This window comes from Gossypium hirsutum, chromosome A03 (assembly GCF_007990345.1).
Source record: "Gossypium hirsutum isolate 1008001.06 chromosome A03, Gossypium_hirsutum_v2.1, whole genome shotgun sequence".
Lineage (NCBI taxonomy): Eukaryota > Viridiplantae > Streptophyta > Magnoliopsida > Malvales > Malvaceae > Gossypium > Gossypium hirsutum.
The window spans coordinates 15,623,860-15,639,331 of NC_053426.1; the positions used below are offsets into that span (position 1 = coordinate 15,623,860).

The window sequence follows — 15,472 nt, forward strand, 5'->3', positions numbered from 1 at the left end:
AAATTAGGAAAAAGCATATAGCTCTTTCATATAAAATTTAAACATTTTATTGAAACAATATTTTAAGGATAAAATTTGATTTTGTACATGACAATTTTTTCAATTTTATTATTTTTAAGAATAAAACTAATTTTACGACTTTATTAATAAAACTAATTTTACGACTTTATTCATAGGATAAAAATAAAACATAAAAAAAATCAATTCTAAAATGATTATACTAAAACGTGATCATAAAATGTAAGATCAGTACCAGATAAGATGATGTAATGTTCAAAGCTTTCTTCCTTCCAGTAACTAAATTAAATACAAAATCATCAAAAAGCAATTGAGAAAGCAAACTTTCTACGCACTATGATCAACGTGCAAGTCAGTCAATGCATCCCCCGCCATTGAGAAACTTACATCTTAAATCTCCCACCCAAAATTCTTATATAATATTTCACTACAACATTAAATATGCATCTCTTTTTCATTTATCCCCATCCACAACAAGCATTAGCAAAGCTCAAATTAATAGATCCATCACCTCCCGCAAGCTCACAATTTGAGAGAAATTCGGCCAGCCCTTTGGCAAGCAAATTGCACTTCATCATTCCCCCTCCCTGTTACCGAACATCGATATGACCATTGTTAAACTATAAATAATGGTCTTCTCGAAATTGCAGCTTCTAACAACGTCATCCATCTTAATACGGCCTGTATCTCATAGGCCGCCTGAACCTTGGAACCCTCCTGAAAATGCAGCAACTAAGTTAATACAATGGATACCAAAACCAACAGCGACTCACTAACATGCAGAGAAAGCAAAACATAAACTGGTTATGCTCCGTTTTGTCCTATCAAACAACCAACAAGGCCAACTTATTTCTATGCTTACCCATAACCATATGCAGGGTAGTAAACAGGACCAGGAATGAAAGGCCTTCTGGAGCGGAAAAATGGGTTGGGTCGCCTTCCTCGATACTGTTTCATCCCAGGAATATTTGTTCGTTTTGCAGAGACCTGAGAATTAACCAAACATGCTTTCACTATCACGTAGGTTATATTCATGAAGTAATAATCCACATGTAGATCAAGTCACAAACCTTCAACTGACGACCATGCAATTCTGATTCATTTAACAGTAGAGCATTTTGAACAGCATCAACTTCAACAAATTCAACATAGGCAAATCCTTTAGGTTGACCAAACTTGTCGGTCAAAATTGTTACTCTGTTCACGGTTCCACAAGATTGGAAATGCTGCTGAACTTCCTCAGGTGTACATGCATAGTCTACCTACAAAGATATACAAAAAAATACAGAGTAAGCTGGCATCTAAGATAATTCACATGCATCAGAGAGATCTACAAAACATTGAGATCATTTATTAATTGTACACCTAAACAGTCTAAAAGTTACATAAACAAGCCAAACAACGTAAAACAGCATATGACTAACTACATTAATATTCCCCCTCAATAAGTTCTTAACTTCTTATTGATCAAACTAGTTTGAATCACATTGAACTTGCCATCTCTAATAACTAAAATTTAATTGTTCAAGCACATGCACAAAACAAAGCACTTTCAAGCCACACGATATACACAAGCATAAAACCAAATTAGGTTGAAGGGATCAAACTGGCAAACTACTCCTGCATCCTTTTCCCAAACTAAAAAAACATAATCATAAATTTAGCTTAACTTATAAGTGAATTTCCATAAGCAAGATATTAATTGGACAGCTAACAATGTAAATGTAAATGATTTAGCCAGATAAACAAGACAAAGAACATTCAAGGGGGAAAAAAAAGGGCATAGGAAGGGTTGATAAACCTCACATTACCAACGTAAATAGATCTGGAATCGACTTCCTCCTTTTCAGCTTGGGTTGCAGAAGCACCTGGGGAATCTTCATATACATACCGGGAGAAGAAAGCAAAAAAAAAACAAGTAAGTTTTCTAGAAAATAACAATTCAAACACACACAACAATCCATAATTCAAAAATAAATATTAAAATTAATAATAAAGAAGTTTAATTTATTTTTCAAAATTAACGAAGATGCTTTCTTTCTCAATTTAAGACGGAAATGAATCCAGAAATTGTTCAAAAATATACCTAAAAACTCAGATCAAATACCCCCCCAAAAAAAAGTTAAAAAAGAAAGGAGAAAAACCTTGGACAGCGCCCATCTCCTTCTCGACTTTGGCCTGCATTTCACGTAAAGCCCCGGCTTCTTCCTCGATCTCCTTAAGTCTCTTTTTCATATCTTCCAAGTCCTAAAATGAATTATAAGGGAAAAAAAAGAAGAGGTTGATTTGAATTAGCGAAAAGCTAAGGTAAAGGTAAGGAAAAGTAAAGGAAAAGAAAGAGGGAGACCTTGGAATTGGAATCGGGATCGTGTTCAAGTTCTAGGTCATTGCCTTCGTAATCCTCAGCAGCAGCAGAAATGTCGATGTCAGCGTCCATTTCTCCTTCCTCGTCTGGGATCTCCCCTCCGTACACTTCGTCCTCTTGCTCTTCGTATTGCTCCATTCTCTCTCTCTCTCTCTCTCTCTCTTTTTGTTTTGGAATTTGTCAAATACTCAAATTAGGGGATTTTGGATTTAGGTTATTGTTTCTCGAATTGGGGATCACACAAGATATAACAAAGAATATCATTAACCCAGCTTGTAGGCCTAATTTAAGATCCAGGTCCAGCCTCGGATTTTGTTTTGCCTGACGTCCCAAAGCCCACAATTTTGACTTTCATTTGTTCTTATTTCAACAAAGATTCCAACATGATAGGTTTAATATTTGCAATTCGAATATTCAAAAACTCTTGAATAATAAAACGACATCCTTCTTAATTTCCCTAGTTTTCAGATTCTCTTCTTAAGTTTGCTTTCTTTCAATTTTTTATTCCATCAACTTTATCTTTTATAATTGTAAGTTGTGTTTTTGGTTTTCATTCATATTTATACTTCGCATCATAAATTCTCTAATTATTGAGTTCGTAAATGTTATTAATTAATATTTACGAGTTGATTATAATACTATATTGAATTTTGGTCCAGTTAATTTGTTAAGTGGATTGTTAGTTAAGGTACAAGTGCATTGACCCTAAAGTCAATGGTGTTGGAAAATGAGGTATTGGGACTTCATTTCCGTAAACCAAGCTTGTAAGTATTTTTATTAAATATTTATAGAGTTATTATATAAATGGATTAAATTTTGAATAGGTAATTTCGACGAATTAGTGATTAATTAAGGTATAATGACTAAATTGTAAAAGTAGTAAAATTTAATCATTATAAACTTTTAATTAATTGAAGGACCAATTGAACATTTGAACCTTTTTTAATATAGTGACGGTAGTGGTGGACATCTAGCATCCACCAAATGGGTTGATTAAGGTTATTAATAGTTAAATTATTAGTTAATTAAAAACTTAATTAAAGTATAAATAATAAAACAAAAGGAAGAAAAGTACCAGCGCATTCCCTTCATCTTCTTCCCACCGAAACTAAAGAAATAAAACAAGGTTTGAAATGTTAAACCTTAAAATTAATGAGAGCTTTTTTCTATTTTTACTAGAAAGTATAAGCCTTAAAAGTAAAGTGAGTAAAATTCGATTCGATTCGAGAAATTTTTTTTCAAATTTTAAGTTAATCGAATCGAGTTATTCAAGTTATTCGAATTATTCAACTTATTCGAATTATTCAAGTCAACTCGAATAACTCGATTTGAGTTTTGAGTTCAAGTCGAGTTGAATTCACAATTTGAATAATTCGAATAACAGATTGGTGTAAATACTCTTTTGGTCCCTGTCAACTTTGAAAATAAGCAAATTGGCCTTTTCCACAACAAAAATTACAAAAAAAAATTCAAAATATTTATAAAAAATTTAAAATTTATATTTTTAAAAAATTTTTAAAAATATGTAAATAAAGTTGAAAAATTAAAAATTTTCTAAAATAATAATTTCAGACCTAGTTAATGATTCAAATTTATCATACTCAAGTATATTTTTTTTAAATATTTTTTAAATATATATGGTTTTAAATTTATGTGTTCTAATATGAAATTAGTTATATTGTAACAGTATTTTTATTTGACATGTTTAATTTATTTAATTTAACTCAAACAATTTCACTCAATTCGATTTGATTAGACTCGAATTTTATTTCATCTACTCGATTTGAAAAAAAATTCAAATTGAGTTAGGAGATAAAATAGGACTCGTGAACTTGAAATTTTTTCACTCAATTCAACTTGATTCGATTAAATGCTCACCCCTACTTAAAAGTGCCTAAAAAGCTATGTGGGATTATTGGAAATTTTCGATTTTTCGACAATAACAGAGGATTTTTTTTTTCATACCTTTAGTTCTTTTTTTTTGTATTGGTGGAAAATTGATTTTTTTTTAATCTCACAATTTTGTTCTTTTAGACTCATATTTTCATTTATAATTGAAGATAATTTTCTTTTCATACCTTGACTCAAGGTCGAGTTGTTAGGTGTGTCAGTCAATATTCTCCCCCTTAGCTTGAGGCGTTCAGAAACCATTGTATTTGATTTTTATATCGACTTAGTTGAGTATGAACATTCTTGAGAGGGCTCGACTTTTTCAGGAGAAGTCTTCGAAGTTTCGTTTGCCATGTTGCCTGTTGAACCGCCAGCAATGGTAAAGTATTATCCTTGTGTTGGGGTTTTATCACCCTCCTTTGCCGAGAGCCCTATAGGGTTTACAAAGGGGAGTGTCTCGGTTGATGGAGATATGACCTGCAAGGCTCATGGGAGAGGTGTTAGCATTAAGTTGATTGTTCGAGTCCCCATGTGTGCAGGTGATTTACTTAGTTAATATAGGCACTATATTGACACATCCCTTGTGAGCCTTGCAGGTCATATATCCACCAATCGAGACGCTCTTCCTCTTTGAACCCTAAAAGGCTATTGGGCAAATGAGGGAGATACAAAATCCCAACACGGGAGAAAATACCTTACTATTGTTGGGGGTTTGGCCGACTTTCCAGCGAACGACACTTTCAAGATTTCTCCCAAAAGAATTGGCCTCCATCAACAATAAAATCGGCCTATATCCCTTAGGTTGGTGCTTTGAGTTCCCCACACACAGTTGGTTTACTTAATTAGTCTATGCACTATACTAACACCATTCTTATGAGCTTTGCTGGTTGTATCTCCACCAACCAATACATTCCTCTATTGTGAACCCTACAGGGGTCTTGGTGGGGGAGGGTGACAAAACTTTAATATGGAGGAAGTACCTTATTGTCGTAAGGGGTTCAACCAATTACCTAGTATATAATACTTTGAAAATTTTTCACGAATGAATTACCTCCTTTACAAACGTGAAGGTCCAAATTCGAAATAAAATAATAAGAAATAAAAAAAAGTATAAGTATTTTGAGAATTGATAAAAAAAAATTAACAATAATAAAAGAAAATCCTAAAAAAAAGTAATTATATATAATTTTTTCTTAGCACATGTCAAATAATTAAAATTGGTATTGATAATTTTCCCTTTTTTTAGAGCTTATCTTTTTTTTTAATGGTTCATGTTAACTGTAACTAAACGTTCAAACGTGAGTTCTTCCCATGGGTAGTCCACTGACATGGGTATTTAATATTGGAAAACTAAACATTATTTAGATTAAATATAGATCATGAAATTAACTAATGTAATAGCAAACTTTTAACCTTTATGATTCTCAAATACAAATCGTTATTAAATAAAATAATGAAATGAGGTTTCAAGTTTTTTTATAAGTTAGAGAAAAAAAATTTAGATTTCTTAAAAGTTGGTAAAAAAATTTTAAGCCTTTAAAAGTTAATTTTTTTAGATCCCTTAAAAGTTGATAAATTTCTTTTTTACCCTTTAAAAGTTAAAATTCTTTTGAGCCCCTTAACAACTGAAAAATAATATTTCAGACCCTCTCAGCCTTTGGCCCGGACAGTCGCAGCTCCATACCAGCCAAAGCTGGGCCTGCTTAAATTTATATAAAAAGAAGTGGTCAATTTGAAGTAGAAGCCACAAATGGATGGCTAAGCGAAGAACCCTCCATATTGATTGGTTTTTAGAGTTTTTCATGGCTAATTTTCTTATATATTGAAGTCTTTTCCCAAAACTGAATCAGAAATCAGAAATTTAAACAACATAAAGAAAATGACAGGAAAATATATCGGAAAGATTGAAGTTGGTGCCATAATCAGCACAATTCTCCTCCTTGCTCGAGTTGTTGTGTCACAAAATCCAGCAGAGATACCCGCAGATAAATCCCAAGTGAATGCTTGGTTCAATGCCAATGTCAAGCCTGCCTCAGCAAGAGTTGGCACCATAGACCCCGCCCTTGCTCAGGCTGAGGCTGAACCTAAAATCATTAAAGTGGTACAAGGTGGTGGAGGAGATTTCGACACCATAACCAAAGCCATTGAAAGTGTTCCCACAGGAAACACCAAACGTGTGATCATATCGATTGGACCTGGAGTTTATCGAGAGAAAATCAAAATTGAACGAACTAAGCCTTTCATTACATTGATTGGAGATCCCAAAAGTATGGCAAATTTGACATTCGACGGCACGGCTAAGCAGTATGGAACTGTAGATAGTGCCACCCTTATTGTTGAGTCTGATTTCTTCGTGGCTGCTAATCTGTTTATAGTAGTAAGCATTGGTCATCATATCCCTCATGGAATTTATGGTTAAGTTTTAATCTTGTGATGACATTTTATTGAATATTTATCATTGTATATAAATATATAGAACATTGCTCCAAAGCCAGACGGGGAAATGGAGGGAGCACAAGGGGTTTCCTTGAGAGTTTCTGGTGATAAAGCAGCTTTCTATAATTGCAAGATCATTGGTTTCCAAAATACTTTGTGCGATGACAAGGGCAACCATTTCTTTATGAATTGCTACATTCGTGGCACTGTCGATTTCATTTTTGGGAATGGGAAGTCTTTATATCTGGTTGGTATCTAATTATTCACATAAGTCTAGTCATTTAATGCCATCATGATGAAATCTAAAATGGGAGAAATTTGGATGCAGGGAACTGAATTATACGTGGAGGAGGATAAGAGACAAACAGTAATTACCGCACAAGATAGGGAAAATAATGAACAGGATCACACTGGTTTTTCATTTGTGCAATGCAAAATTACAGGGACAGCCAAAGGTGCATATCTAGGTAGAGCTGGGAAGAGTAGTCCAAGAGTTGTTTTTGCCTTCACTGATATGAGCAACGTCGTCCATCCCGAGGGATGGTCTCATAATTTAACACCAGAGCGTGCCCAGTAAGCTTCTTTTATTCAACCATTACCTTATTCTTTCTCTTAATACACACTAGTTAAAGAAGTTGAAAATGGTGTGGGTTGATTCGCAGGACTCTTTTCTATGGAGAATACAAGTGCTCGGGACTTGGGGCAGCTTCGGCTGCGCGAGTGCCATACTCTTCGCAGCTAACTGAGACAGTTGCTTTACGATTCTTGACTCTTGGCTTCATTGACGGAAGCAAATGGTTGCTTCCGCCGCCAAATCTAAAGATGGATAAAACTATTGTTTTATTAGGCACACATGCACAGCTATATGAATAGTGCGTTGATCCAGCAGCATGTATTTCCATGCAAAGCCTTTGTGTAATTTTTGTTGCTTTTTTCTTTTTATTACTTATAATAAAACAGGCTGTGGCTTAGAAAAGGATACTGTTATAGAATTATTCTTTAAGAAATAACAAAATCATTTTATTGGTTTTTTTAATATAATTTAGTTTTAGATTTTTTTAAATATAATTTTTTTAAATTGTTTTTTTTCCTATTTTCTACTCTGCTTTTCTAAGTAATGCACTTTAAAATTCAAATAAATTAATGTCATTAACTATCTATTTGATATAAAAAAAATAGAAGTTCGTGGTGCCAGGTTGAAATTCGGATATTAACCAATAAAATTCGACTGACCTTTATTTGTGCTCTTTAGTGTACCTATCAGTCTTTCTTTATTATTTTTAGGGCTTAGGACTACTTAAAAAAATAACTTTTTGACTTGAAAAACATTTAAAAAAAATCGTACTAAACAATCAAACTTTTGATTGAAAGGAATGACTTTTTAAAAATAATTTTACTCAAAAACTAAAAAGTTTTAATTTTTCTTGAGTTAAAAACATTTCTGGGAGCAATATTACTTTTTTATCTCTTCATTTCTTTTCTTTCATTTTTCATCACTTTAAATTAGAAATGTTAGTGTAAATTTTTTAATATTTATATTTGGTATATAAATATTATTCTTTTTGAAATTTTAATTTAAATACATGTAATATTTTAATTTATTAGATTTATATTTTCTATGTTATGTTAATATCTAATATGAGTTATATATTCAAATTACACTTAAAAATAAAATCATTAATTAAAAAAATATTTCTTAAAATAATAAAAATGTGTTAATATCTAATTACAAATATTTGCTTGTTTTATTTAAATATTTGAAATATAGTTTATATATATTCTAATTAAATTTTATAACTAATTAATATTAATTGCTTAAAAATATTTAAAATTTATATTTTATATATTAAAATATTAACAACAAGTTATAATAAATTATTTTCTATATTCTTATTAAAATATCATAATATTAACTAAGTTGGACATTATTTAAATGTTTATTTGTTACTTTATAATGCCATGTCTAAAGTGAACATTTTATTTCTCAAAAGCACTTTTTGACAACAATATTAAACACTTAAATCTTAAATCAAAAATTTCAAAAGTATTTCTCAGAATCACTTTTCAAAAATAAGCAATGCTAAACTAGCCCTAAATGGCACAAATAAAGGACAACCAAATTTTGTTGGTTAGTATCTGAAAATTTAACCTGCTTCCCCGAGCTTTTATTTTTTATATCAAATAGGTAGTTAAATGATATTTGTTACAAATAAATGTAGATGTCCATATTCTAACCCATTCATTATGCAAGTTGTTTAATGTGTTAATAAAGCACTTAAATAAGCTTCAATTATTGTATTGCATTGAATGTTAATTTACCTATAAATAAAACTCTTTTGTTAATGAAAATAAAATATGAGAAAATTCTTTGTTTACTTTAAGTGTTCTTTTATTTGATTATTTTATAATGCGTTATCAGCACGAGCTTCTACAAGTTTATAATTGATGCTGCTGTTGAGAGCACCAAAAAGAACCTATCCCTACAAAAAATAGTAAAAATGATAGTAAAAAGGAAGTAGGGCCAAATCTTCAGGGACCGTATTTGCACAATTGCTCGTTCCTTGAAATCCTGTACAGAATCGTGCCCAAGAAAACCTACGTACCTGAAAAAAATAGAATTAAAAGTTTTGATCTGGAAAAAAAATAAAATAAAAATAGAATTGAAAGTTTTAAGAGAAATTTCGAAAATTAAAATTAAAATAATAGAAATAAATAGAGTTGAGGAAAAAGAGTTCTTATGGAGAGATTCCAACCTCCGGTTGTCTCGATTTGCCTTGGGTTCAATCCTCAGCTTTTAGGTGATCCTTCTCAAACAGAATATGGCAGTTATAGTGGAAGAAGACGCCTATGACCACCAGCTCCAAGAATTTAGACTTACAATTTAGAGGAACCTGACTCTAGCCAACAATTGCTTCTATGGCATCGCCTTATGCTAGATCATCATTTCTCAATGGCGAATGCCATGCCATTTTGTTTCTTGGGCTCGCTAACCTCTGATGCAGTAAGCTAACGAACCGACTGTACATGTAATAACCCGAATTTTACGGTTATCAGAAAAGTGTATTTTCGAGTCTCCGTTACTAAAAAATGGATCCGTAAATATTTATAAAAAAATATTTAAAAAGTTAATTGAGTGGTTAATTAGAGTTTAATTAAGTGAATTTGGCTTAATTAAGGATAATTGGATAAAAAGATTAAATTGAATAAAGTGTGGAAGTTTAATTATAGATTAAAAGAAAATAAAAAGGACCAAAATGAAAATTATGCCATTTAGCATAAGTGAGGCGGCATATAAAGTAAAAATCTTAGATTTTAATTATAATATATATATTTATTAGTAATAAATGATATTAAATTAATTTATTCTAATTATATTATAAGATATTTATATGATAAATAAATTAGTATAAAGACAAATGTATAGTAAATAAAATATACAAGTGTATGGATAAAAATACATACATTTGTAATACATGTATTAGACATTAAATAAATATTTATTATTTTATAAAAGATATTTATTAATTAAATAATTATATTATAAGATTTTATATGATAAATATATTAAATAATGACAAATGTATGGTTATAAATGAATACAAATGTACTAATAATATACACATGAATAAATAAATAATACTTATTATTTAAATATAAATACATATGTGTATATATATATAAAAGAAAACAAGAAAGAAAAAGGATAGAAATGAAGAAACAAAGCAAACGAAACAGAGAGCAGGGGAAGGAAAGAAAGAAAAAGAGAAAAGAAAGAAGAAAGAAGAAAAGGAAAAATTAAAAGTGTGAAGCTTGAAAGTTTAATATGTAAGTTAATTTAGCTCTTTTTACTTAATTTTGATGTTTTAGAAGCTTTGGAATAAGATTTTGATGAAATTAAGTTGATATTTTGAAAGTTATTAGATTTCTAGATAATGTTCATGTTGAGTAAAATGATGAAATAAGGGTTAAATTGATAGAAATTCAAGTTAGAAATGAAATAAGGATTGAATTGTAAAGTAATTCATAATTATGTTGAAGGGCTAATTTGAGGAAATTTCGAAACTAGTTAAATAAGCTGAAAATTTAGTAGTTAAATTTGAGTTGGGATGGAACTTGAATAGAAATAGATTATGAATTAAGTTAGTAAAGTGAATGAATTAGTTAAGACCCAATTGAAAAAGGTGTAAAAGTTGCTAAAAGGATTAAATAGCTCAATTGTCAAATGAGGAAGGACCTAAAGTGAAACTAAGCCCAAAGGAGATATTTTGAGCGGCAATAGTTGAGAAAAATCAGGAAAAGGGTGAAATAAGGGCAAAATTAGAAAATTGCCAAAATTAGCTAAATAAAAATGAGACTAAATTGGAATATCTAGAATTTTCTTCATTTTTCTTTATTTTCAATAGCTGAAAAACAGCCATGGAAGAGGTTTCAAGCTGGTTTTCATTCTCTAGCTACATGTAAGTTTAATTCTTGCTTTCTCCTTGAAATTTCTATGTTTTTGGACTTTTACAATTGGGTCCAACTTGCTTTTTCATTACTTTTTGATTTTATGGATAATTTTTAAAGTTATTATGGATGAGTTCTGGAAGCATATGATGAATAAACATAGAATTGAAGCTTTAATTTTGATATATGATAATTTTATCAAGTAAAATCAATGGAAATTAATTTTAGGACCTAATTGTGAAAATGTTTGGAATTAAAGTCTAGTGCTGAAATTATGATTTCCAAAAGTTGTAAGGTAGTTTAAAGTGATAGAATAAAGTGTTAATTGAGAAAAATCATCTCAATTGAGAGGCTAATTGAGTAGGGACGAAATTGTTATTTATTAAAGCTTAAGGGAAAAATGGTAATAAACCGCTTGCACTAAAACAATATTGGACAGCAGCAGTAGACTAACTTTGAAAAATCACCATAAATTTTAAAAATTTAATTAGAAGATGAAAAAAATATGAAATTAAAGCTTATTGAGTCTAGTTTCTCATAGAAGAAACCGTGTAAGTAATGGATTTGTAAATCATGAGATATAATGAATTTTGTGAGACAAGGTTAGAATAAATTCGGGTTCCCCTGTTCTGATGTTGGAAAATCATAAAAAATTGGATAGAAATAATTATGGGCTTAAATTTATATTTTTAGAATTCTGAATGAGTATATTTTCAATAGAAATAAACGGTAATATCATTCAAATTCTGTACAAGGAGATAATTAATTTTTAGTGAAGAAGGATCAGAACTATCAGACAGCAGAACAGGGGTAACTTTAAAGAATAAACTGTACTTATTGGCTAAACCAAAAATTTTGAAAATTTTATGGTAAGAATATATATGAGTCTAGTTTTAGAGAAAATTAGAGGATATTAATTTTGGTTTCTATAGCTCCAGATATAAATAATTTAGTGACTATGATACAGATGGACAGCTTGAATATTCATAAAAGTAAATAATAAAAAATTATAGATGATGTTACTTACAAGTGTGTTATATACATTAAGGATGTGGAATGGAGAGGAGGAGGAGGAAAATATATATGAATATCCAGCTAGAATGGCTAATTTGCATGTTTTAGGCTTAAGGACTAAATTGAATAAAAGTAAAACTTGTGGGGGCAATTTTGTAAAAATTTCAAAAATGACCAAATTGAAGGGAATGAATTTTTTATTATCTAAATTAATAAATTGAATGAAATTTTCAATTTAAGATCGAGTGAAAATCGGGAAAATGGTAAATTACCAAAATGCCCCTAAATCTTGATATTTCTGCAATTTCGCTAGGTAAGTTCGTGTAACTTGAATTATATTTTTAAATGCTTAAAATGTATATTTTTGATATGAATATGATTTGAATGTTCATTATATGAAAATTGATAAAACATTGATATATTTGATAAAAAGGGGGAAGAAATCCCGGTTGAATGAAAGGAAAATTCGATGGATCTTTAAGAAGGAATTGACGATAAAAAGGATCTAGCCCAGACGGGTGATCCTATCCTGATATAGCCCTCCCAAAGAATATGTGGAAAATGGATTTAGCCCGGACAGATAATCCGAATTAGGGTCTGAATTTAGCCTGGACTGGTAATTCAAATCCAAGCTCATTAGAGTAATTGTCGTTGCAAGGGATTTAGCCTGGACTAGTAATCCCGACAATACTCTATGAGTTTATATTAGAGAGGATTTAGCCTGGACTGGTAATCCCACTTTAAGGATGAGGTTCGCGGGAGTGTGCTCTCTGAAATGAAATGTGTAAGACCATGGTTGAAAGATACCATGGCAACCTGATATGAAATGTGTAAGACCATGGTTGAAAGATAACATGGCAACCTGATATGAAATGTGTAAGACCATGGTTGAAAGATACCATGGCAACATGATATGAAATGTGTAAGACCATGGTTGAAAGATACCATGGCAACGTGACATGAAATGAATAAGACCATGGTTGAAAGATACCATGGCAACATGACAGGAAAATGAATAAGACCATGGTTGAAAGATACTATGGCAACATGACAGAAAACGAGTAAAACTATAGTTGAAAGATACTATGGCATCATGTCGAAGATAAATAAGATTGTGGAAGAGAGACGCCAAGATATCTGTTGAACAACTAATAATCAGGTAATATGTACTAGATGACAAATGGTTATATGAATTGGCTATACAAAATGGTTGTGTGAAATGTTTACAAGAATTGGTCATATGGAAATATATGTACAAAATAGTTGTATGAAATAATTAAGAAGATAGATAAATGAAATAATTATAGGCACATGGAATTTAATTTATGTTAAGTTTAATACGAACTATTACCGAAATAAATATACATAAGATATAAGGAAATGATGGTGCATGAAATATTGATATAACGAAATGAATGATATATGCTTATGAAGAAACAGTAAGAGAATAATATATTTTGTGACATGTACATATATAATTATCTTTGATATGTTGATACAAGAAAATTATGTAAGTTGAGACTTTTATTAAACTCAAGTGTGACATGTTGAGAAAATAGGTATATCAATGTTGAATTTATATGAAATATGTGCAAGTATACTAACAATGTTGTTGTTTGACGCTTAGACAAGTGCCAAGCTATTGATTGAATGGTAACATGTTTAATTATAAGGAGCATTGAAATGGTAAGTACTTAGATGAAAATATAATTTAAGATTTTACGAAAAATTTTTCTATGATCCCGAGTTTATTCCTTTGGTTTTTAATGTATGTTTTGGGCTTCGAGGGCCCAATAGAGAGACGTTATGATTATTTTCAAAATATGAATAATAAATGACTTAGAATTATCTGAAAATGTTCAGTAAACTCCGGTAATGCCTCGTACCCTATTCCGGCAATGGATACGGGTAGGGGGTGTTACAGTGCAACCTTCTCAAAATATACAAAGCAGCTGCCTTTTCACATGTTGAAAAGATCACCTTTTAAGGAATATAGACGGAAGTGTCAGCCCTGTAATATGGAGAAACGATGAATATTCATCGAGAAGGCTAAGTACGGATTCTAAGCCTCACGAACCCTTTTTAGGGAATTTTGACAACCTTCGGCTAGATAGATTTAGTGGCTCATGATTTTTAGGGAAAAAGAAATAAATATAATAATGGAAATGGAATTTTTATTGAAAAAAATATGAAAAGAACAAAAGGGCTAAACTTTATAGGGAAAGAGTGTTTACAAAAAAGATGAGTGAAATTTGTGTCACTCCATCCCCTATTTATAGTACTAAGAAACCTAGCCTATTCCTAATCAAATTCTAAAAGATAAATACAAATAAATAAAGATAATTAAAGATAAATAAATATAAATCCTAAAATTAAATCTAAATAATAATCCTTAATAATTATCCTAATATAATTGGAATTAAAATAGAGTCTTGTGATATAAAATCTCTTCTTTTGCATTTTTGCTCCCGAAATCTTCCACACTTTGCATTTTCGACACCACTTCTCTCCTACTTCACATGCTGGCCCAATTTAACTTTAAATTCATGCTTTCCGTAAAATCAACTTCTTAAGCTCAGAAGTATTTGGAATACAAATCCGATTTCGAAACCTCAAGCATCCACAATCATCAATACTAAAATTTTCTGCTGTGCCATTCTGTACCATCTCTCTTTTCTTCAATAATTTGTCATCTTCCAACTGAGCTGATCTAATCTGATCAAACATTATCGGTTTTACTCTCAATTCGGCCAAAAGACTCCTATCATCACTGATACTAAGCCGTGCAAACATTGCTCTTAACTCAATTACAGCTTTTCTACTTAATGCATCAGCTACAACATTAGCTCTTCCCGGATGATAGTCTATAACACAATCATAATCTTTCAGAAGCTTGATCCAATGCCTTTGTCTCAAATTTAATTCTTTCTGAGAAAGAAGATACTTCAAACTCTTATGATCAGTATAGATGTAGCATTTTTCACCATAAAGATAATGTTTCCAAATCTTCAATGCGAAAATCAGAGCTGCTAACTCAAGATCATGAGTCGGATAATTCCTTTCATGTGGTTTCAATTGACGAGATGCATAGGCTATTACATTCTCATCCTGCATCAATACACAACCCAAACCACTCAAAGAAGTATCATTATACACTACAAAATCTTTACCCGATTCTGGCAATGTCAGAACTGGTGCCTCGGTTAACATTTGCTTCAATGTTTCAAAGCTTTTCTGACACTGATCATCCCAAATAAAAGGAACATTCTTCTGCAGCAACTTGGTCATCGGCAAAGCTATCTT

General features: G+C 30.9%; 2 protein-coding genes across 2 annotated transcripts; one reads left to right on the forward strand and one right to left on the reverse strand.

Moving 5' to 3' along the window:
• Window positions 1-262: 262 nt before the first annotated feature.
• Window positions 263-2,746, reverse strand: LOC107886253 (polyadenylate-binding protein 1). The gene is made up of 6 exons (XM_016810136.2): window positions 2,366-2,746; window positions 2,163-2,265; window positions 1,825-1,895; window positions 1,089-1,280; window positions 881-1,005; window positions 263-735 (listed from the first exon to the last, which is right to left on the reverse strand). The coding sequence occupies exons 1-6, from the start codon at window positions 2,519-2,521 to the stop codon at window positions 690-692; spliced, it is 693 nt and encodes a 230-aa protein (XP_016665625.1). The 5' UTR covers window positions 2,522-2,746; the 3' UTR covers window positions 263-689.
• Window positions 2,747-6,129: 3,383 nt separating this feature from the next.
• LOC107888029 (pectinesterase PPME1) lies at window positions 6,130-7,745 on the forward strand. The gene is made up of 4 exons (XM_016812212.2): window positions 6,130-6,650; window positions 6,750-6,956; window positions 7,038-7,282; window positions 7,372-7,745. Exons 1-4 carry the CDS (start codon window positions 6,153-6,155, stop codon window positions 7,580-7,582), a joined length of 1,161 nt encoding a protein of 386 aa, XP_016667701.1. The 5' UTR covers window positions 6,130-6,152; the 3' UTR covers window positions 7,583-7,745.
• Window positions 7,746-15,472: the final 7,727 nt, after the last annotated feature.